This window comes from Cyprinodon variegatus, unplaced genomic scaffold, assembly GCF_000732505.1.
Source record: "Cyprinodon variegatus isolate N-32 unplaced genomic scaffold, C_variegatus-1.0 Scaffold231, whole genome shotgun sequence".
Lineage (NCBI taxonomy): Eukaryota > Metazoa > Chordata > Actinopteri > Cyprinodontiformes > Cyprinodontidae > Cyprinodon > Cyprinodon variegatus.
In genome coordinates this window covers 368,104-392,278 of record NW_015150684.1, presented here as the reverse complement: position 1 = coordinate 392,278, position 24,175 = coordinate 368,104, and the positions used below count along the sequence as shown (strand labels likewise).

Below are 24,175 nucleotides of genomic sequence, written 5' to 3'. Positions count from 1 at the left end.
AATTCTGAGATTAAAGTCAGAATTCTGACTTTATTCCCCATGTTAAACTGAAATAAAAATTTAAAATCTAACTTTTTTTCTTTTTTGGCCCTAATCCTCTGCTGTCAAGATGTAATAATTGCAGAACAAATTATATGTATTGCTATGAATGCCAAAACTTGCCATAATTTTGTCATAAGCAGCCAGTTTGAGACATTGTGGGTTAAAAGTAGGCAAACAAATTGCTCAAACTCTAATGTACAGAAGCAGCTTTTAGTGTTGTAGTCAGCAGCTGTTTCAGTGCTAGCATCAAATAATGGTTCATTTTCCATCCTTGGTGAGTTTTGTTGCCAGTGTTTTTTATTTCATGGTAAACATTTGTATAGGGCCACAATGATCTGATCAACAAAAAGTACAGTTTGTCTTTTATTATTTTATTGTAAAAGAGGAAATACTGCTTTTAAATTGCTGAATGTTATAATAGTTCAATAAGATATATTCCTTACAACCAGATGCGGCTTTAACTTTAATTTAGAGTTGTCGGCTTAACATGAATAATCCTCATCCTTTACACTGGCTGTACAGATTTAATTTCCAAGAATAGAGGAAAGGCTTCACAAAAACAGAACCCTAAATTATTGGAAACCTGGACTAGATTGTTTTGGTTTAGTAGTTTATCCTCACATTCCACATCCCAGCTGGAGATCATACCATAAATGTACTGAAACTGTAAAGGTTGTAAATAACTATGCACTTGTATCTAAAACCCAACAATTGGATTTTAAATTTCTAATGTTAACATGTTGTACGCCTGATGAACAATAGTCTACAATTTAGCCTAAATTAAACTGCAGTAAATGAATCAAACTAATTAAAAATGCAGTGATTTTACTTGAAGTAGGAACCAGTGTCATTGGTGGTTAATAAGGTTGATAATCGTATTTATCTTGAAGCAATACAGCGTACTGATTATACCTGTCTTCCCTTCCTCAGCTAAGTTCGGTGCTAACGCCATCCTGGGAGTCTCCCTGGCTGTGTGCAAGGCTGGTGCAGCAGAGAAGGGTGTCCCCCTCTACCGCCACATCGCTGACCTGGCAGGAAACCCTGAAGTCATCCTCCCTGTGCCTGTAAGTATCATGGAAGCTGTCCTCAAAGGACTGGTGCCCTTTGGCCAAACAAACATTTCATCCAGTCATTACACTTGATCCTGATTCCTTTCTGCTAATCTTTAGGCTTTTAACGTCATCAACGGCGGCTCCCATGCTGGAAACAAACTGGCCATGCAGGAGTTCATGATCCTGCCTGTTGGTGCCAGCAGCTTCAAGGACGCCATGCGGATCGGTGCCGAGGTCTACCACAACCTGAAGAATGTGATCAAGGAGAAATACGGCAAGGATGCCACCAATGTTGGAGATGAGGGTGGCTTCGCCCCCAACATCCTGGAAAACAAAGAAGGTGAGTGAAATGAAGTCGCTTAACCCTGCATCAGGGTTGTAGTCTCTGAAATGAAGGTCTTGCTTTCATCTCTGTGGGATTCTGTGGCTGACCACTCTATGAGCAGCTCACAGACCCTAAATGTGTTTTACTCAAGTATATTGCCTTTAATCAGCTCTGGAGCTGCTGAAGAACGCCATCGCCAAGGCCGGCTACACTGACAAGATCGTCATCGGCATGGATGTGGCTGCCTCAGAGTTCTACAAGGGAGGAAAGTACGACCTGGACTTCAAGTCTCCAGATGACCCCAGCCGTTACATCACCCCCGACCAGCTGGCTGACCTCTACAGGGGCTTCGTCAAGGATTACCCTGGTGAGTTTTTAATACTTTTAAGGGATAGATGATGTAGATTATGCAACTGGGCCAGAATATTGACTCATTCAATATTTTGATCTAACCGAGGTTCTCCCTGAGGTATTAATCAAATGCTTACCTTTCTCACAGTTGTTTCCATCGAGGACCCCTTTGACCAGGATGACTGGGAGGCATGGACCAAATTCACAGCCAGCACCAACATCCAGGTGGTGGGAGACGATCTCACTGTCACCAACCCCAAACGTATTTCCAAGGGTGTGGCTGAAAAAGCCTGCAACTGCCTGCTGCTGAAGGTCAATCAGATCGGCTCGGTCACAGAGTCCCTGCAGGCGTGAGTATCCATAACACTGCAGGACTGTTGACAAAATTCAAAGCAGTAAACAGAGTTTAAGCAGACTGAAATGTTTCCTATGGTTTAGCTGCAAGATGGCCCAGACCAATGGCTGGGGGGTGATGGTAAGCCACCGCTCCGGAGAGACTGAGGACACCTTCATCGCTGACCTGGTTGTTGGCCTCTGCACTGGACAGGTAATCGCCTTTTTATAAACACTGCAAAAGGTTTTTACTTTTAGATCTAATGTATCTTGTACTTGTTGCAGATCAAGACTGGTGCACCTTGCCGATCTGAGCGTTTGGCCAAGTACAACCAGCTCCTGAGGTGAGTCTTCTGCACAGTCTGCTTAATAAAGGAAAAATATATGAATTTCAGACTTAATGGTGATAACTGTCCCTCAGGATTGAGGAGGAGCTCGGTGACAAGGCCCGCTTTGCTGGCAAGAACTTCAGGCACCCCATCTGAGACGGGTCAACTTCCTCTGGGCCACTGCGTGTTCATTGCTCATAAATAATCCCCCACACATGTACGCCACGCTAGATCGCCTGCTCTATATGGAGTGAAGATGGAAAAGACACCTCTATAACCCAAGGTCCAAGTCTGTAGTCTGTGGCGTTGAGAAGCGGCACTGTGTCCCAGTGCAGCCATATGGCTCAGCTCATCTGCTAACTCTGCTTTAGCTCCTGAATAGTGTTGGTCCTCGTGTTTGTGTCTGTTACTGTGTGAAATTTCTTTAAGCTTCCTGTGAGTTGTAGTGATTGTGGTCCTCAGATTATTTGAGCAACTAACTTTAGTAGGGTTCAGCCTGAAGCAGTGGTAAGAGTTCTGTATGTGCAATGTGTTGCCTAAAGGTCTTGTGTTGCTGTAAGCACTGGCAGAAATGTGTAATAAATAATATAGTTTCAAAACTTTTTGGTTTGCATTTGTCCTTTTTAAAAAAAAAATGTCCTTATTAGAATATTATGCACTTAACACTTACCAAGAATCAAAGGTTTTTTTTTTATTCCTTGGTTAGTACTCTCCTTTAAGCTAAAGGAGGTAGACTCTTTGACTCAAGATGTTGATTCCATTTCTCCCTCCCTGGGGAGAAGGAATTTGAAAGCTCTGAGCCTTGCCAAGATAAATGGTCTATTCACTAGTGACCTCTACTGAGGGATGCCAGCTGGATTTGTGCCACACAAATTAAACTTGAGGCCTTTATGTACTGGTCTATTTTTAAAAAAGTGTAAAACGGATCCGAATCTGTAACTGATTTAATCAAAACTGGTCTTTTAACAAACTTCACCTTATAGTGGATAAGGAGACTCGCAACCAAACTTAAACTGTCTTTGGTAGTTTAATGGGTGTTTGGCGCCATCTTGTGCTCGATGGACAGCGGTGCACTTTCCAGACGCCACTGCGGGGCATTTTAAGGTTATCTTGTAAAGCCAAACAGTGTCTTGTATTGTGAATTAGTCCTATGTATAACTTTCAACACTTTGTCATCTGAGCATGTCACCTACAGAGGGCTTTCTCCATATCTATATCAAATTGTAGGTTTTGTATTCCATTAACATTAAAAGAATAGTCATCAGTAAAACTCACAACATGCACATAGGTAAGCCATATGGCTCTATATATGCACAAGGTTGTAATGGGTTCAAGAAGTGCATTCTACATAATCTACCTTTGTGGTATTTGGCCGAATCGGTAAATTCTAAGTTATATTTTTCACCCCCCACCATTAAGCAGCATTGATAACATCTGCATTTACTAGTGAACATCTAAATCAGGAAAGTGCAATGCATTGTTGGATGCAAGAATGGAATGTTACTTGAAGGGTCCCCTTACATTACGATGAATAGTGATGCACCACAGAGCCCAAATCAGGTTATATTTCTGAATTATTGGTTGGTTCTTTATTTTGCTGTTATTGCCGTCAATTATGTAAATTAGACTTTTCATTTATTTGCACTTGAGCTAACTACTTTCTGTTTATTGCTTCAAATCCAAATTAATTGCAAAACAGGTAAAAGAGCACAAAAGTATGAGCACTTTAAAAAGGTTACAGTTGATACTGAGAAACTGAGTAAAAATTTATTTATGAAAACAGAATTCTGCGTAGACAGTACAATGGACACATTAAAAGCAGCTAAGACCCATTTTTTTAATATCAGTTATTTGTAGTTTTTTGTGTAATAAGCTGTTTTGATTTTATTCAAATATTTTCACTTCTCAGTTGATTTAAATGTCATTTTTAATAACTACAGTTTTTTTTTTTTTCTGGGATCTGGGTTTTTAATTTGCAGTAATATAACATTCTGATCCTCCCTCCCTTTTTCTTTTATATACCTTTATGCTTTTATTAGCTTATTTGTGTTTCCTCTACGTCTAGACAACTGAACTTCCCCACTGTGGGATGACAAATATCTATACTTTTTAAAATTTTAAGCGTATCTCAAAGTTTAACAGTTTTTCCCTTTATACCACATTTATTTTATTTTGATTTATTTTAAATAAAAAAAATAAAAAAATATATCTTTTTGGGGTGTTTATATTTTAATCTCCCCTGCACACCTAATAAATAATGAATTCATGACAGAATTGATGCCTCCAGGACTACTATTGAGCGTGGCGTTTCCAGCTTTGACCAGTAGGTGGCGGTATTTCACCGGTTGAGCTTTGAGAACTCACCCCCCGCTTCTCCTCCTCTAACTGCTCTCACCCCAAGATGAAGAAGGATGCTGTCATGCTGAGTACCTCTCATACACACCAGTCTGAGCATCCCGGCAACGATTACTCCCTCTGTATTCTCATAGTCCATCATTTATGACAGCATTATACCAAAAGCCGCTTGCTTAGTTCCAGCTACATAAGAAAAAGACACACAGGTGGCACTGCAGCTGTTGTACTACTACTGTTGTAGTGGCGACACTTGGCTAACTAACGTTGGCTAATTGCCCCTGCTGCTGCTGCTATTGTTTGTTGTTGCAGTCTCTCATCAAACAAATCACAGATGTTGTAGAGCAAGCTGTTTAAGGTAAGTGCAATGAGCTGCAATCAGCTTCTTCTTTTCACATTTGATATACAGCAGTGAATAATGATAAAAATGACAAATGTGAGGAAATAGTTTGGGAACGCTGGGCTGTTACCGCACATTCTTGTTTGGTAGCTGCTGGGCTCATTTGTTTGCCCCTGACTGTTGCTGGTTACCGTGAACCTAATGTTAGCGGCTAGTGACTAGCACTGATTGGGAATGCCAACTGGGTGCCGTCTAATGCATGGAAACACACGGCTCTTTTACAGCGGTTAGCTTGGAGTACGTGCAAAACACGCAACGTAACATTATAGTTTTATTTAATTTCTGTTAGATAAGGCTTAATCAGTAATAATGCACATTAGAAGCATTTCTACACGCGAAGCTCAGCTTGTGTGTGGTGTGTATTCCAGGAAGTAGACGTAGCCCCAACAAGCTATTGTCATTAGCTCCAGGAGACGTTAGCCAGCAAAGCTAACTTGCAGTCTTTGTGTGTTTGCCTTAATTATTGTTGTGTTGCTCGTAGTTTGTGGTTATTTGAGATGACAACACGACCTGTTTTTAAACCACACGAATGCAGGTTGGCTGCAAAATCTTGCTGAGTTGTGGAAACAGAAAGGAGAAACTTGAATATGTTTATGTTGATAAAATTGGACATCAAATATAGCAGCATTACTTCTGAACTACTCGAAACATTAACGGTTAATCTAGATATGCAATCTCCTGTTGTTATATTTGCATGGTTATCTATGCTTTTAGTGAATGTTTGGCTGATTTAAGGATAAGTGAAGTAATGCAAGTTTAAAACTTGTAAACAAAAATAGTTTTATAGGAGTGGTTAAGAAGGATGTGCCACTTTTTTAATGTTTGTTTTTTGCTTTTGTTTTGGGATTTTTCCAGTTTTCTTTCCCACACAGAAAGCTCTGATAAACAAAACTTTAAAAGGGAGGGAAATATTTGTTTAATTTTCAACTGTAAAGCTGTTATCCAGTTGGCTTGGAGAATCAGATTTAAGGATTACAGAGTCTGCATTTCCTCACTTGTAATCATTATGCCGGATTCAAGGAACGAAGTGGACATCCTGACAGGATTTGACTTTTAAACTACCTTCCTGCTTCATCTAATCAAGTAGCTTACAAAAGGAAAGTTTCTGTGCAGTGCTGCTGCACCTCTCTGAGCATCTAAACAATCCCTGGCAACGGTTCAGGTCTGTTAGTAATGGCATGCTGGATACAGCAGAGACAGTAGAAAATGAAACTTCATACACACTTGTGGTTTATAATGTCTTGTTGTTCGGTCGCTGGGTTTGTCATGGTTATTACGTAATCATCTGTGGGGATGTTTTTGTGCTGACTCCAGATATTTGTGCCTAAAGCTTGAGAATTGTGTCTTGTAACCTTTCTAAACTCTTAAGAGCCGCTCCAAAACAAGTTTAATCCGTTTAAAGTTTCCTGACTATAAAGTTTTATACTCGTTTCGGTGCCCCTTTACCAATAGTGCATATATAAAAACATTTCTAGGTTTTCTTAGGGGTACTGTTTTGAGTTTAGCTGTACACTGATATTGATGATATTGAGGTTTGTGATTCATCATATTGTTTCAGTTTTACAGAAACTGCAACAATTTGCCTTGATTATAGCAACAAATTTGAGGCTACCCACAATACTACCTTCTTTCTTCTATGTTATATATATATATTAGTGGTATACAACGACTTGAGTAGAGACATAAATGATTAAAATTGGTCATCTAGAGGGAACTTTTATATAAAATTAAGCATAATGGGTTTAAACGTAGCAGACACGTCACTCATTATGTCTTTTTAGCCTTAAAAAGTCTACTTTTGATCCCTAAAGCATCTTATTTCAGATGCTTGGTGGTTTGTAATTCAGTCTGGCAATGTTTAGTGGCTGTGATTTAGGTTTTCTCTCCCTACTATTTAGAGTATAAACTTGCTGTGTTGAGGTACAGAGATCTGCCATTACAGACTGTATGTTGATTACCAGTTCAGCACCACTCTGACTGAAAACCACCTTAATGGGTGGGTTTTGGAACAGCTCAAATTCCTTTGGGTTTTTTTTTTTTTTTTTTGTGGAGGATCACTCAAGAATGGCTCGAAGCAGAACTTTTAACAGCCTTTTGTTTGCTGTTGTCGTTCCACTCGAGGTTCTGTTGCCCGGTATGTCTTGCATTTATTTATTTATTTTTCTCTCTTGAGTTGAAAAAAAAATCGCATATCTGATGACACACCCTGCCTATCGGGGGTGTAATCCGGTTGGGATGCTTTTGGAGCAGAGTCATGATAGGTGAAGTGTAATAAACCTGCCATTTTTTTTCATTGACTATATGTTTGAGTAATGGGAGCAAGCTGTGAGTAATATGTGGCAAAGGCCAGACAATGATGAGGAAAATCCCTTTTTTTTTTCTTTGATTTTTCTTTCCCCTTGTGCTGCGACACCTCTTTGTTGGATGACGTGTCAATGCACGCACTCTGGAATTCATTATTACCGTGTTGCACACAAATGGCAGCTTGTTGTTTTCACCTATTACTATGAGAAATAGTTTCACCTCAAAACCCCTGTTTTTCTCTGACAGCTCACTCCTGTACTGTCCAAGCCTTGTGGCGTTCCACAATGCATGGCGTTGAGGTAATCTTTAAATGCAGAGCTGCTGTATGTTGTTTCAAAGGGGAGGTGATTAGGGTTGATTTATTATTTTATTCAACGTGGTTCGGTTGCTGGGAGATCTAGGTAAGCAGTGAAACAGATGTTGTCAAGAGCCTACAAAGGAATAAACCAGCTAGATGTGAATCCATGTGTTTAAATGAGGAGGCGTACTTGTAGCAAAGACGACGCAATAGACAAGGGAAAAAAAAAAGAGGAAGGCAACTAGATTTTCCTTTGTGGTGTTCAGTATCTGTTTCATTGCAAGATATCTGGCTTTTACACAGAAAATTAATGCCCTTAACAAAGGAGCAATGTTCGCTCAAAGACCTCTTGATGGGCAATTCAAGTGCTGTATATTCATTAAAAATAACAATCTGTCAGCACTTACTGACAGCACGCACAACAAGCCAAGCTCTCTTTATTCTCCTCCGAAGATGTTTTTCAGTTCCCGTGCCAAGAGCAGGGTAATTGGCTGTAGCAAAGCCGTGCATGTGTTGTTTTAAGATATTGGACTGACACGCACAGGGCACACTGGCAGAAATGAGGCGAGCAACCCCCCCTCCCCTCCTCTTCCTCTCTCTCTTCCCTTCCTTCTCCTCCCGGCCACCCCCCCTCAGCATGTCAGAGAAAGGGAAGACTAGATGCGTTTTGTGTTGTTTGACAGCTTCCCTTCACCTCTCATAAGAGGAGATCCAAAGCACGCCGCATCTTCTCTCATCTTTGTTTGATTCGGGGCCTAGCTCTGCAGCTGCAACAATTGTGCCAAGGAGATGGTATCGGCAAGAGCCGTCCGTGTTAACAATTGTGAACTGTCTTACTGCCTGCCACTGCTGGTATTTGATGTACTAGATGTGATCAAATCTGTTTTTCTGCGAGTGTCGGCCTCATCTTCATCTCACAAATGCCATCTGAATCCTGCCGGCTGGATTGGCATGCATACATCCTAACTAATAAGGCACCAGGCGTTTTTTCTGTTCCTGAGGCTGTCTGCATATTTTCTGTGTTGAATTTAGGGTTTTGCAAGAGACCACAGTCTAATCTCCTCTCTGCTGTGTGTACCTATGCGGGTTATACAATGGTGAGTGTGGAAACCGCGAGTGGAGGCTTGGCTAACAGTTTAGCTGTGAAGAAATGCACGATGGCAAGGGTCATGGGCCTAGACACCCAGGGTTCCATCTCTCCCTTAGATTCCTCCTACATTTTGTAACAAAGCACACTGCCCTGTTTTCCCCACTATTGGATGTTAATGTTTGTTCACCTATTCTTTATATGCATTGCCTTTTGAACTGCGTGCAGTAATATCACTTGTGACAAACCCACAGATCTCCCCTGTGGATCTGGTCTGTATTTTAGAGCTTCCATCATTCTTGACCTTTTAAGCATCCTGGAAGCCAATATATTTGTCAAGTGTGAACATTAAGCTGCATCGAGCGGGCAAAATATCCTATAAGCTTGCAAAATCCAAATTTCAGGGACTCACAAGCAGTGCACTCTGATGGCACAGTTGGAGGGATACAAAACAGTGTTCCAGTTTTCTGCCTGTGCATATTTGTATTCTCTATTTACATCATATGGCCACAACCACCACTGTTACAATCATAATAATGACAAAAACCCTGTTTTTCCTGATTTTTTAAATATTTTGCACATATAGCTAGCATTAACACATCTTGGCTAATAAATACTAACGATCAGGAAGCAAATGATATGCTTGATGTTGTGTACATTTAATCAAGAAATGGTCAAAGTGGGACATTATGTACGTGCTTCGTACAAACAAAACAAAGCAGGAAATATACAATTGTTGATGTGACGAGTTCATGTTTGTGTTGCAAAAGTGGTCATCAGTCTACTAGAAATTGTGTCCAAGAATGATAAACCAGACTTGCTAAAGTCCACAGCCCTCTTTCTGATACCGTATCTTGTCTGATTTATTTTTTTTTTGTGTTTTTTTTTTTCTTTTATGTTTTCAAAGACAGAAGTGTGACAGTTTTATTAAGGTTGATTCTGGTATTATTTTGACATCAGTCTAACTGTTCCCTGATATATGCAGATGATATTTTAGGGACAATTCCCCAAAATATGATTTCCTTTTTCTTCATTTACATGATTTGATTAAAAAATCAAACAAAACTAGGGCTGCAGCTGTCATCATTTTAGTGATCTAATAAGTTATTCCCTTTTTTCAATGAATAGATTACAAAGAAATACTTCTAGTAAATAAATTACTCTAAATATACAAACATGCAAAACACTTATCTCAAATTTGAATAGATTATAAATGGCCAAATCCTCTTAAAATATCCAATATACATACATATTGATATAATTATGTATGAAGAATGAATACCTTTAATTTCAAATGGAAAATGTTTACATGGTTTAATTATTTAGCAAATGGTATGTTTTAAAGCTTATTTTCCAGCAATCAAGGTAATGAACCGATAACCAAATTAGTTATTCTATTGATCAATTAGATGAATCGTTTCAGCTGTAAACAAAATATTATAAATTTCTAGCAAGTGGCTATGCATGCGCTCCACATGATGTCATGCACCCGTAAATCAGCCAGCGCCTGCAAACATCGACGATACAAAATAAAAATGTTTATATTGGCCAAAAATATCAGCCAACCAATGTATCAGTCTAGTGCTTTTATTTATAAAAAATATTGTTCAAACAGCCTATCAGAAGCTTGCAAGGCCGTGACATCATCATCATCTGGGCATCCAGAAGTCGTTTTAAATCATAACCTCAGGATTGCTACTTTGAACTACTAAAAATCCTTTTAGTAAGCTGACCTAAAATACTCAAAGTTTTTTCCTTTTAATAATATCTAAAAAAAAAAATGTATTACATGATGTATGTTGAGAAGCTTAACATAAGATTCGGGTCATAACCCAGTTTTTTTTTTCTTTCTTTTAGTGCAAGATAGCCTATTAATAGCTCTGTCACTGACGGTGCAAAAAAGAAAAAAAAAAAAAGCATAAATTGTCAAAAACAGGAGCCAGCCATTCAGCATCTCAGTTAGTGAGGAAAATGAAATGGTGTAGGATCAGCTGGCTGGCCCCCAAGGAGAAGGAGAGAAGGGTTGTGGGCTGGGGGGGTGTGTGAGGTAGGAGCACTGCTTGGCTGCTGTTTTTTTGTGTGTGTGTGTGTGTGTCAGTCCTGATTAGGTAAGAGATTGCCTCATGTAATGACACTGCATGGGGCTGGTGGTGCAGAAACACAAACAATACATACCAGTGTTCCACTGCACACACACCCTGCAGCTGCCTGCTTCAAGATGTTTTTATAGACATATGCACTATCCCTGGAATACTTCCACACGTTTAAAGGTTTACTAAGAGACGCACAGAAATACACACTTATTCTGCCAAATAGCCCCTTTTCTGGGCCCTCTTTTCCTGTGTAGTACAGATAAAAGGTGGAGGTGATTAAAGGAAAGGAGCACAATACAGCGCACACTTTTCTATCAGCGCTCATTCTTAGTATTTTTCTGCAAGCACACGAGGCTGAATGGGCTACATAACCTCCCAAACCTCCCGCTGTTAGTTTAACCTTCAGCAGGAACATGTGATATTTGTTTCTTGTTTGGACCTGTAACATTTTTATTCTTTACCCTAGTTTTGACCTAGTGGACACCCAAAATCGTCTGCGTAGATTAAATTTAGGGACAAAAAACAAAGTTTAAATGTGTTTAAATGATGCATTGTTTTTTTTTTTTTTTTTGCTTTTCCAAATAGAAAAATTGAAAACTTGTGGCTGGAGTTTGTAATCACAACTACTTTTTCCTTCCTGGAATTACAGCTACAAGCAGCGTGCGTCTGCCAGCTTTTTGCAAAGGAGTGACAGACATTCTTTGGAGCTTTAAAGGAAAGAATTCTTGAACTTCAATTTAGATTAATAGAATTTATGTCTAAACTTTGGATGGGTAATGGATTTGACTCCATTTCACTAAAGGTACGGCTTCTTTGTACATTTGCTTTGTCGCTTCAACTGATTTGGATTCAGATTTTTCTTTCCTAAAAGATTTTTTAAAACCATGTATCACTTCCTTCCACTTAACAATTGTCCTCTGTGTTTATTTTTCACAAGAAAACCCACACACTTTGTGACCAAAGTGACCTTAATTAGCAAATTTGAATGATACAGTCGATTGAATTGATTATTTCATAGAGTGGGTTATCAATAGCAGGAGTGTGTTTTGTCGAGCATTAGTAAAAGTGTTTGTTCAGGCTTCTAGTGTTGTGTTTAATGGAGAAAAACAAGGTTAGATCATCTGAAAATATGCTGGCTATGCTTTAGAGTCTCTGTGACTAGTGTGGGTGATATACTGATGTTTTGAGTGCACACATGATGCTGTGTTTGGAGTCTGTGTCTGATGGTTTATTGGAAGTATGAGGACAGACAGTGAGTGCTCTTTGTTAATGTTGTCAGAAAAAAAAGGCCTGGTGACATTGTGACTGCCTGTTCACAAGGTGCTTCCGGTAAAGCATGTCCTTGATCGTCCTTGCAAGGTTAGACGACCCTATAGAGCGTGCTGAGGCTTCAGCTTGGGCGCTGGATCCTCGCATCGGATCAACTGAGTTTAAAGATGGACGTCTTGTCTTTTGCACCTGGGTGCCAGGAGCCGGCGCAGAGAAAATGAGTTCTGAGGATTGGGTTTAGATTTGCCACTGTAGCACTTCCTCTCTGATACACTCCAGCTACCATCAGGGAAAGGTTGTCAGAGATGGAGAGAGAGAGCGAGCGAGCAAGTGGAGGAGGGAGAAAACAGCGAAGCACAGCAGTGCTATCTAATAGATCAATTTGTAATAAATCTGTTGCCTCAAGCTGTTGTTGTTCGCTTCTACTCACTAAAAGGTGTCTGCGTTTCTCAGGCAAGAAAATGCTTGTCAGGCTGGGCATACAGTGCTCTCACTGAATGAGACGCGCCTAAAGCACAGTAAATCGTTTACACTGAGCTCGGTTTACATAGGTCGAACACATTGCTCTCTTATCAGCACGTTCCATTGGTCAAAAAGAGGCCAGAGGACCAATCGATACGACTGAACGCTGAAATCAGGAAGTAATGCTCCCCTCACATTAAATTTCCTCCACTATCCAATATGAACCATTAATCATGATGAAAGAGCAATTGATTGAGCGATCAGTCAAGCCTGGTGAATTTATTTCACCAGGAATCCTGCTGCTTTGTGGTAATCTGCTGAAGTAGCGCTGGGTTTCTTTTTCCAAGGAAAGTGGCAGATTTCAAATGGTCCAATTATTATGACAGCGGTTTGATCTTTAAGGTAACAGAGAAGCAGCCTTCAGTCAAAACCACAAGGGAGCCCTCCTGCTCCTCCTCCACTAGCAGCCATATGGACCGTACTAATTGTGTTTTACGCCAACCATTTTCCCCGATGCATCGGGGGACTTGTGCGAGCGCTGTAGCTATAATGTCACCAGCAGTGGGCTGGCTCATGAAAGAAACATTAGCAAGCAAGATGAGATGACAGGAAGGCAATATACTGCAAGGCAACACAATTATTGATTTTATTCAAATGAAAACTGCGGCTCTCTGAGCTGAATCTGTGAACTGTTGTCTTTAAAGCGTGATTTCTTGCACCTATTGTTTGGATCAGTTTGTTCTCATACATAAGGCATTATCCTATCACTTCATTAGAGGACTTCGTCTTAAAATCCCTAAAAAAACCTTACTTTAAGCATTGAGGATTATTTTCACTGTACACTGACTTGGGGTTTTATATTGTATTTTTTTTCTTTTTTTGTGATTTTCTTTTTCATACAGATTCAGTTAATAAATAAGGAAAAACATACCTTTTTGTTTAGTTTTTTACCTGCTTATCACTGTTTTGAGCTGGTTTAGAAATAATTGAGCCGGCTGATTAATTAGCCACTAGTACTCCTCTTCTATAAAACCTTTGCTTTTTAAATTTTTCTCACAGCAGAAAACAGGTTTGGATGTTGAATGTAAATGTGGCATTCACTATTTGCTTCCTCCTTCTGACCCCGGATCGGTTGTAAGATATTTGAAGTGCTAAGTGCGACAGAGGCAAATCAGTGTGTGTTTATAATCTTCAGTCTGGAAAAGGGCACATCTATGGAAATTAGATCTACCAGAGGAAGGGGTTGGGCATTTTGAATGGCGACTGAACCGAGGGAGTGGATAAAAAAAAAAATGATACAAACGTGTGTTTTTATAGTCCACTTGCCAACAGATTTCTTGTAATTATTGAAATTGATGTTTGCTGCAAAGCTGTAAATCTGCAAGATCTTCTGTTAATAATGCAGCAGCGGCAGCCGAGCCGTTAGGCTGAGAAATAAAAAGCAATCAAGCCTCCAACATCCTGTCCCTCGCCCTAAAACGAAGCAGCAGAAATCCTAATTAACTGAGAGGATGAGGAGCTCTTACTCCAGTGCTTGGCTAGCTGCTGTACCCTAATGAAGACACTGCAGTAGTCTCTTCCAAACCGTCTTTCTCTCCCGCTGCCTTTGGCTTTGGCTGTTGCTTGCCTGGGGAATTTTTTTGCCCCCCATATCTTCTGTCAATTTCTGCTTCCTCTTTCTGTGCTTGTGAAGTTGTAGAAGTGACCTTTGAACTGATTGGGCGGGAGGAGTTTTGGAGTTGTCTGAAATCCTTGCACAGAAAATCTTTGAGCTAGAAGGTGGCCTTGGTGACGGTTATTGTATTTTATGTAAAGTGCTGCAGAAAAAAAAAGGTAGGAAGAGACGGCATTGATCTCGTCCCATTGATTTCATAGATCCTCTTTAGGATGACAATACAGTTGTCTTTCTGTGTCATCTTCAAGGGCTCCTTTTCAAATCAGCGATGTGGCAAATTACTCCTGTCATCTGCTGCCCATACTCAAACAACATCATGTCATCCTTTGTGGACTTGAAAGTCAGGTTAAATCTTACTGTGCACATCTGCTGTCTGTTTGGCTCTGCAGCACTCTTTGAAATCTACTGGAAAGTTTTAATTATGTGTTGCAGAAGAATAATAGTTCTACCTTTTTTTATTTTTTATAGATAAATCTCAGTGAGGCATGTTTTGAAGAAGCATTAGGAGAGAATGCTTCAATCAATGCATACAACAAATGAACTGAAAATGTTAAATATAAAAATCAGTAATCATACAGTGGTGCTTTCTCAGTTATTCTGGAATGTGTTTAAAGGTCATGATGTATGTTGGCTTCTAATAGAACAATCGTTGCCCATTTCCCAAGTCGTCTACATACAAAACCTGCCATTAAAAAAACTCCTTTTATAAGACATCCTAATTCTCTATATGTGCATAAAACATGGCAGCTGCAAAGAGATAAAAATGGTGAAGTTCCCCACCATTCCAGTAATAGGTGATATGCTCTTTAAAGCATAAACAGACACTACCTCCTTACATAGAGGAGAGAAAATGATCAGTTTGTTGGAAGATTGAAAGGAGTTATGGCCACAAAGACGTACTCCACCATCTGCCATCATTGTTGATATTGATTTGACTTCTTCTGATGTGAGTCGCACTGATCATGTGTCAGAGCTTCCCCATAAGAAAGCTCCCATTGTTCCTGTTAACAGGACAAAGGAGAAACATTAAATGCTGGAACCTGTTCTTGACATGTGTGTTGCATAAATGAAGAGGGGAAATGCAACATTTGTTTTTCATTTTTCCCAAAAATGTTTTTTTCTTTAAAGAGATGTCTGATATATTCTTTGTATATTTCTAGTTGGATCAATATATGGCTGCTAATAAATGGTTTTGATCTAAATGAAAGTTAATAAATTGCAAGATTTCCCCAGATAAGGCATCGGAGCTTACTCCCCTAACCTTTATTTTATTTTTACTGCCCTTTTAAGAACACATGGGCTTAGAAAGTATAAACAAGTCAGCGTCTGCTTTAGCCACTTTTTTTTCTTTTGTTTTGTTTTTGTATAAAAAATAATGCTTGTTTGCTGCACAGTGGGTTTGTGAGGATCCATATTTTAATATTTTAGTATGTCTGTTAACTTACAAAAAGGCTGTAACATGTTATTTATTGACAGGAAATTTTTGAAGTTTTGAAAATGGATCTAATAATTCTGTGTTTGACCACTTAACCAGTCAGATTGCCTTTGATTAGCTAATTTATCTTTCGTTTTGAAAGATCTTTATTATGAGAGGGAGGTTTTCAGAAATCACAATTGTAAGATATTTGCAGCTAGACTCTAGTTCACTTAGCGTTCCCTGCGTGGATTCAATAAAGGTTTACCTGATTTGTTTTCTTTTTGTTTGTAAAAGCATACCTTTGTTTTCTTTACTATTAAATGCCAGCTTGAGGTGACAGAATTGTAACTGAATAATGTCAACCAATGTAGATAACTAAGATATGCAATGGTAAAATTCGGTCTAACAGAATCTAAAAAAATATGGGAATGAATACATGGCCTTGAGGGACACCTTTTGTGACATTAAAATAGCAGTAATATTCAATCGTGTTTAAACAGGAAAGATTATCGAAAAACTAACCAGCTTACTGAGCCTGTAAATAAGCCTGGTAAATTAAAGAAAACATTGCTACCTCTGCCTTCATTTAGTGTTTGAAACCACACCTTGCCTCAGCTCTAAGCCAGATTCTTCTCCATCTTCTCTGTGTAAACTCATCCTTTCTTCCTCTGCTATCTGTGGATTGCCACAGAGCGTTTTTTTCCTCTGCCCACACCCCCCACAAGTCCCCTTTGTTGTAGCAAGCAGCTCAAAAGCCTCTAGGGATGCTCAGACAAATAGAGGACAGCGACAGGTGAGGCTCTGTCCCTCCATTCTTCCATCTCTGCGTCTCCCCTGTGAGCACTCTACCAGACAAGTTTCCAGGCTCTCAAAAGCAGCAAATCGACTCACTGTAGCATTCATTGTCACTTAGCCAAGCTGGGGCCTTGCAGCTCTCTCTTAAAGACCATATCCTCCTCCTTATTTCACCATCTTTTCAAATAAAGCCACAGCTATGTAGTATGACTTTATACATTGCATGATTATTATGATACATATATATCTTCTCTGTATGAAAATGCAGCCTTTTTTTGTTCCTTTAAACATAATCAGGGTGCTTCTGATGACAGCTAAATTAGGTGCTTGTCACATCTCAGAATATTCCCACTGGATGCATCCATTCTGCTGCGCTCCCATCTTGATTTGCAGCGTTTAATTTTTACGAGAGCGTCGGGCGGGACGGCTCTGCAGGCTCTATTGTGCGAATCTCTCACCAAGGTGGCGGATGTTCTGTTTGCTTGCACACATTTCTCGAGTATGATTGAGAGCGAGCAGAGCTCAGTCAGACTTTGTGTCTCAGACTTTATTCCTGGCATGAAGCAAATGGAAGGGCTCGACATAAAGCCACCAACCCTCCTGCTGAACATGGCATCATGCAAAAGCACCAGGATGCATGCACTCTATCAAGGACATATTGGGTAGTTGTAGGGAAAGATCAAAAATGGAATAACAATAACTGTTTACTCCTAAGTGTGAAACCTCTGTCACAGGGGAGACATTTGCTACCACCTCGGGCAGAACCTCCCTTGAAGAATGTGCTGTGTTTCCCTCCACTTCTGTTTCTCCTCCCATGTTTCCTCTAATCAGAAACAAAAACAGTACCATTTTCAACATAAAAAACAGTCCTGCAGCCTTGCTTATTTCTCATTTCCCTTTCTGCTGCTCGACTCTTGCCAGGAGTTTTCTTCACCTTCCCCATGTTGCTACCTTCTATGAAGATGTTGACACCAGGCACTGAGAACTAAACGGACACTTTCTCTTCACCCACCAACCCCCACCCTCCACCTATCTTTTTTTGTGCCTTTCTCTTTATCACGTAGCCGCTCACATTACACAGGGCTCGTCCGTCGTGTAGCTACTGTTGCCGCGAGATAAAGACGATGAAAGTGAGAAATCTGTGTGACATTTTCTGGGAATTCAGCTAAGAGATGTGGGTGTGCATACAAAAATGTGTTTTTTTTTTCTTTTTTCTTTTTGCAAATTAAGCTCATGGGGCAGAGGAATCATTGGCTGGTTTTAATTGTTTGACACATGAAATGAGAAACAATAATGTGCGACTTCTAGGGAGCCTAGGAGATTACAATCTGGTGGGCTGCTGAAAAGAGAGTCTGTGAGATGCAGTTGCACGTCTTTTTTTTCCCTCTCACTGCCCTCTCACTTAAACCACTCAAACACATTTAGTAAGCAGTGATTTTATTTATTTTATGATGATTTCTTATTCTCTATCTCTTCACCTCCTCTCCCTGTTTGTTATCTCGGATTGCTGCTGGTGGGAAAACCTCCCAAGCTTTGAGCGAATCCTCTAATGTCTGTGTCGCTCCTTGCAGCCTTGGTTCTCGGCAAATATCTGCAGCACCACCTGATTTGACTTGGTAATGGGGCATTGATGAGTCTTGGGGGAAATCGGAACAGGAGCACAAAACCGTGCAGGCAAAGGAGCCGCCGCTGTGAGGCGGTAATAAAGGATGTGTGTTGATTCTCAAACTCAGTTGACACAATGTGTCTTGCAAAAATATACATAGCCTTTGACATTTTTCACATACTGTCAGATTGCAACCTCAATGTTTGAGGTACTTTAGTAGGATTTAACATATAAGATCAACACACAGAAAACCATGCTTAATTTACCTTCCACTTAACAATTATGCTACTACTAAGTTATTTAGCTAATAGAAATAAGAAAAATGTGGGGGGTGTGGTTTTTGTCATCCTTTTGCTCTGATACACATAAATAAAATCCAGTGATACTAATTGCCACTAGTCAGTCAGCTAATCAGAAAATAGAGGCTATATGAATGTAATTTCATTTCAGATCAGGTCCAGCTGATCTATACGGGCCTCTGAGTTTGGTTAGAGAGCGTTAGTGAGCAAACAGCTTCATGAAGACTAAGGTAGGCCGTAGTTAATGTTTGAAAGGTGGTCAGAATATTTATAAGGGCTGTTGATCTAAGAATGCTTTCATGCATGGCTTAAAAATATGGCCAAAAACTATATAGTTTCCATTGGTCCAGAAAGTTTCTGAATATGAAAAAATAGGTTTAATGCTCTTGAAAGTTTTGAAAAAAAAAAAAGGACATAAAGACACCTGCCTTTGAAGTCCTTTAATGTTTTTTTGTCGTTTTTAAATTTCACACTGATTATGATTTTTTTTTTTTAATTGCTGCATCCTTGTTTCCAGATGCATAAGTATGTGCAGTCATTTTGGGTGAATTGGTGGATTGTCAGGCACTTCTAGTCAGTCATCAACTCAGTGAATAATGCAATGCATAAAATTTCAGGATGACTTGCCAAAGAAAGCCATGCCGACAGTCGCAGAGCCAGCCTAGTTAAGCTGCATTGTCCAGCCATGCTGCGCCTTAGTTGGTGACTTTCGTTAGCTGCTTTATGTTGTCTCTACTTTTTTGTCTTAACATACAGTTAACCTGGCAAATTGTGTGCAAGTGACGGGTCAGTAATTGAACCTGACTGCAGATTGTGTTGAAATGTTGTGTAGTTAATAACTATGATACTAGCATAATAGACTTGCAAACTGCAGTACTCGGAAATCGGCTGATTTTCACGTGATTGGACAGAATCAGTGACCTGATGGATATTTGTTGTCCATGCTTGGGGTAGTATGGTGAAATGGTCCTTCTAGGGCTAAATTCAGAAAGTTTTTTTTTAAAAGCTACCTACAAACCTATTAAGAGCATTCCCGCATAATTTATCAACTGTATTTTATCTGTCTTCCATTTTGATAAAAAAAAAGCTAATCTCTGCTCATTCACTAAAACAGTGGTTAATTCATGATACTTAATAAAACAGTGTCAATGTACATGATACAGCAACTGCTGTATCATGTGATCAGCAGAAGCTAATTATGGCAATCGGCATTTGGCTCCAAAAATCCTAACCAGTGCATGTCTGCTAGCAACTCATGGGTTTATTTATGTAGTACCAATTCACAAGTCATCACATCAAGGCATTAAAGAGATACTTTAGTCAAATCATTCAGACAGATTAGTTAAAATTTTCAATATAAGAAGCCCAGCTAATAGCGTATGGTCATTGACTTTGCAGGATTCACTCCTTATGGATTAGCAACAAGTAGCAACAGTTACAAAAGCACTTAAGGCTAGTACATCTTTTCCTTGTTACTGTCATTTTAACTGAGGCTGCCTCATAAAGGCAGAGTTTTATACACAGTGTGTTTATGAGCTTGCATAATTATATTGAAGTCCATCATTTCATACATTAAAGATGTGAGAAACGTCTCAGAATCTTTGTTCCCCAGTGAGTATTTGAACCTTAAATGAGGCTTTATGAAATGCCTCATGTTGCGACGTATTTGCTGAGGAGATTTTAAAGCTTCAACAAAGCCTGAACGTGCCATCACTATACTTGTCCATGAATGGATATGAATGTAGACTTGATATATTATCAGTATAATTGAAGGCTGTTCATTTTATCCTCTTTTATTTTTCGGATTCAGCAACTTTTATGGCTTCTTTTTTTTATTTGAACTAATCTTTTATTAGTACGGTAACATATTCAGTGGTAGCAGTAGTTAACTGCTGCTGGGTGTTGTCTCTATGTTTGAGAGAATTGGTACTAAGAGGACATTGACAAGTCATTGAATTGAATGTGGGAACCCTGGGTGTATATAGTTTTACAGTTGATAAGATATTCTGTTGAAATTTATATAAACAATATAAAACCCACAGAAAGACTATCAAGAATTCTCACAACAGAATCCTGTACAAATTCATGCCATGTATTTTGCCAAGATCAGAAAACTCCTCTAGAACTCCCCACCTTTCTTTCACTAAATAAATCTCTTCTTTCTTTGGCTTGGTTGGGTCCACTTTCCCACTACAATGACCAAACCATTTGGACAACAGTTAATAGTAGTTTCTATTTTTGGATGGTATTGTCAAGAAGATGAATAAGTCATTAAGAGGAAGATTTCATCCAGTCCAGCTGGTTTAATCACCATAAATATCAACAAACCATAGAGGAGCTACAGGTTTATGAAGACTTAAAGGCATAATGGAGAATTTTAGTGATTTTTTAAAAAGACCTGCCTTCTCCACTTAAAAAAAACAAAACAAAAAACGCACAACCCTGTACCCTCTCCTGAGAGGGAACGCCTATTAAATGTGTGCAAGAGCATGAGCCCATTTCTCCTCATGCTCGCTCTGTTTAAAAGTTGCTGTTTGTATCACCCATCTAAGCTTACTTTCCAAAAGAAGATTCCACCGGTAAGTGAAAATTGGGATGAGCATGTAGGACGACCTTACAAAAACATAGCACCAGAATGATTGATTATTAGGAGGACCACTTATTTTGATGATCCACCAGGAAAAAGAACGTCCTCCATCATACCTTTAAGCTTTCTGTTCATACAAAACCTAAGCCGTTTTGGACAACAACCTGCCCAGAATGTGGAGTAGGCAAGGTAACAAGCTGCCCAGCATGTTGATCTGTTGACCCTCTCGATAACCCTGTGCAAGTGAAATGCACTGTTCACTCTCATGCAAGCAAATTGGACTGTCTGAAGAATCTTAAACTACATCCAGATGAAGCTGAAAAAGATATCTGCACAGAAAAGTTTAAGTGTACAGTTGAAACACCCAAAGCAGGAGGAGCTGAAATAGGCATTGTAATACTAATGCCTCACAATAGGGTGGTATATTAACACTGCCATAGGAAAATAAACACAGTAGAAGAAGAAGACGGAACACAGGGGTTAAAAAAGAGGCGTTTGTGTGAATAAAATCTATTTAATAAATACCTTTTAAAACACAAGGATACAAGGACGCCGAAAACAAACTTACTGAATTAAGTTGACTTAATTGAAAAGCTACTAGACTAACTCTAGTAGCTTTAAAGCAGACAAGAACAGTGGTGGCAGCATTATGCTGTGGAGGCTATTTTTTTAGCAGATACTGGGAATCTGGCCAGAGATGATCTCTAATTATAGTCTTTGAACAAAGACACAATGGCTAAATACAGACTAAAGGAATTTAAATAGAATTTTTGAAACCCATGTATGCTTTAGCTTCTACACAGTTTCTTTGGGTCTGTCTGAGAAAATCCCCATGAAGCATGACTTTTATGCTTGTGACTCAGCAGAAACACAAAATCAAAGGGTATGAATATTTTTGCAACACATCGAGTTATTGAAAACGTAAAACCATAGGGTATGCAGCAGCTGTGGTCCGTTGATACCTGAAGCATCTGGCTGTCTCTACAGGAGGGGGAAGAAAATAAGCCAGGAGGAGGAAATAGCCTCCGACATTCAGCCTTCAACTCAATTTCTGTTTCTTCTACTTTACCCGAACAGTTTCTTCTTCTTCTTTTAGATCTAAAACTGTGCTCACTGTTCAGCGAATCAAGAGTTCAACGTGAAGGACATAAAAGGTAGCCCCGTCAGGAGTTGTACGCGAGATAAAAGCAGAATCGCTTAAGTACTCTGTTATTTGAAGCACATTTCAATTGCTGTTGATGTCAGGAGTCTAATAATTCATCTTGCTAGTTTCTATCACAGCACACGCACAACGCACACACCCACACACAGTAAGGTTCTATCTGCAAACACATTTTCGCCCCATAGGTGAGGATAGACCCTCCCCAATATAATACAAGCAATTTGAAGATGAAATAGTTGTCGGGCTATGGTCTGTCTATACCCATCCTACAGATGAGGACTGTGAACAGAAAGCAGGAGCTGCCTGTGCCCATCTCCATCACAGGGGCATCTTGTCTCTGTTATCATTCCAGCTACTGCTGCAATTAATATTAATGTGCTTTAAAGCACACTCCAGCAGCAATGCCTCTCTTGTTTTCCTTCTCTAGCTTTGTCTATGTGCGTCTGAGACTCAAGAGGAAGAGGGCAATAAAGCCAGAGGGTAGATAAGAATCTAGCCAGGATATGACAGTCCTCATGTCAGCTGTCGTTGAGCTTGAAGGATATGTGGATAAAGACAAGGGATGAAGCTGAATCCCAACCGACCAAGCAAGCAGGTAGTACAGCTTGTAGTTGGAGGCGCCCTGCATCCACTGCGACTGGACTGTGCCATGTGCAAAGCCTGTTTATTTAGTCATGTTGTAATAATGCTTGACCTTTTCTTTTGAGTGCACGGCCTGACCTTTAGCACCTTACCGCTCTGCAAATCGGTGCCTGTGTGTGTTTTTCGCGAGCACGCAGAGGGAGGAGGAGAAGCGCACCTCCTTTATAGGGAGCGTCATGGTCTGCCAACTCGGGGAGTGGATTGTTCCAAATTAGTATGCATTAGGTGGTTAGTGCAGAGCATTTAATTATGCGAGATGGCGCTAAACTGTCTATGTTATGATTAGCCCAACACGTTACAACCTTAATCTTTTCATTCTTTTTTCCACCAGATCTGTCTTGGTTAAGATGAGGTGGGGGGGGGGGGGGATGTGTAGGAAAGGTGGAGGCTATGATGATATCCAGGATGTTTAGGATTTTCTCTCACAAAGTCTGTTTTTAGGGAGAGATTTTCATAACTATACCTCAATGGTCTTCCTTTTCTTCGCCCAGAGCCTGAAATTCTTGATCTTATTGTGCAACGGGGTGTGTGTTGCACACATTTATTGTTGAATTGGACATGAAGCAGTTGTCTGCAGCTGAGTGGGTAAATGAAGTAATCTGAGGATGAAGCTAATATCAGACGGTCGTGCTTCCATGCCTCCCCTCTAGATGAGGGCTGTCACTCTGCAGCCTCCTATCTTGTCATGTTACGTTTGCATATTGACCATCACATTGTACCTGCAGGTCCAAACAAAAGGAAATGAAGGGGATTTTGTGGAACATCGTCTTCTTGTGTTTGAATTATGACTGACTCTGAATCTGAATAATGCATGTTTGTTTGTAGTCTTCTGGGTGAAGATGGGATTCGTCACTCACAACATGATTTAGGGAGGCATCATACCACTATTTTCTTATTCTAATCATGTACTGATGTTGTAGCATACACAGATATAGAGTGCTGATCTGAATACTAAATAAAAACCTATTCATTGTTATGGCTTTGAGATTAATACATTTTATTGATTAATTCCATTTTTTGTTTATGTGATTTTTTTTTTCACTGATGCACATCTTGGGCTTCCAAAGTTCAGGATGACAGCAGTTTATCAGGTTTTGTTCTTAGATTTGTGCTTATAACTAGATTTTGTTGCCCTTTGAATGATTGCCTTCCAGAAGAGATTATTGAAATAAAAGTTAGCTTGATAGATTGATTTATATCATGAAACTTAAAGGAGAAAATTGATTCATAATTGGTAAGAAAATAAAAGATTTATGAATTGATTTGATGCATATGGCTCAGCACTACTCATAATG

At 39.6% G+C, this 24,175-nt stretch overlaps 2 protein-coding genes across 3 annotated transcripts in view; both read left to right on the top strand.

Annotated features, from left to right (window-relative positions):
* eno1 (enolase 1, (alpha)) overlaps positions 1-3,034 on the top strand; it is a 9,539-nt gene extending 6,505 nt beyond the window's left edge. For both annotated transcript variants that reach the window (XM_015381335.1, XM_015381334.1), the window contains exons 6-12: positions 973-1,106; positions 1,212-1,434; positions 1,589-1,786; positions 1,919-2,120; positions 2,209-2,317; positions 2,389-2,447; positions 2,525-3,034. In XM_015381335.1, the coding sequence (XP_015236821.1) occupies positions 973-1,106; positions 1,212-1,434; positions 1,589-1,786; positions 1,919-2,120; positions 2,209-2,317; positions 2,389-2,447; positions 2,525-2,588 (989 nt within the window). In that variant the 3' untranslated portion in view covers positions 2,589-3,034. The remainder of the gene's footprint in view (positions 1-972; positions 1,107-1,211; positions 1,435-1,588; positions 1,787-1,918; positions 2,121-2,208; positions 2,318-2,388; positions 2,448-2,524) is intronic.
* A 1,805-nt stretch (positions 3,035-4,839) lies between these two features.
* rere (arginine-glutamic acid dipeptide (RE) repeats) overlaps positions 4,840-24,175 on the top strand; it is a 159,471-nt gene continuing 140,135 nt past the window's right edge. The window contains exon 1 of the mRNA XM_015381312.1: positions 4,840-5,142. The gene's annotated coding sequence lies outside the window, so the exon portion shown is untranslated. The remainder of the gene's footprint in view (positions 5,143-24,175) is intronic.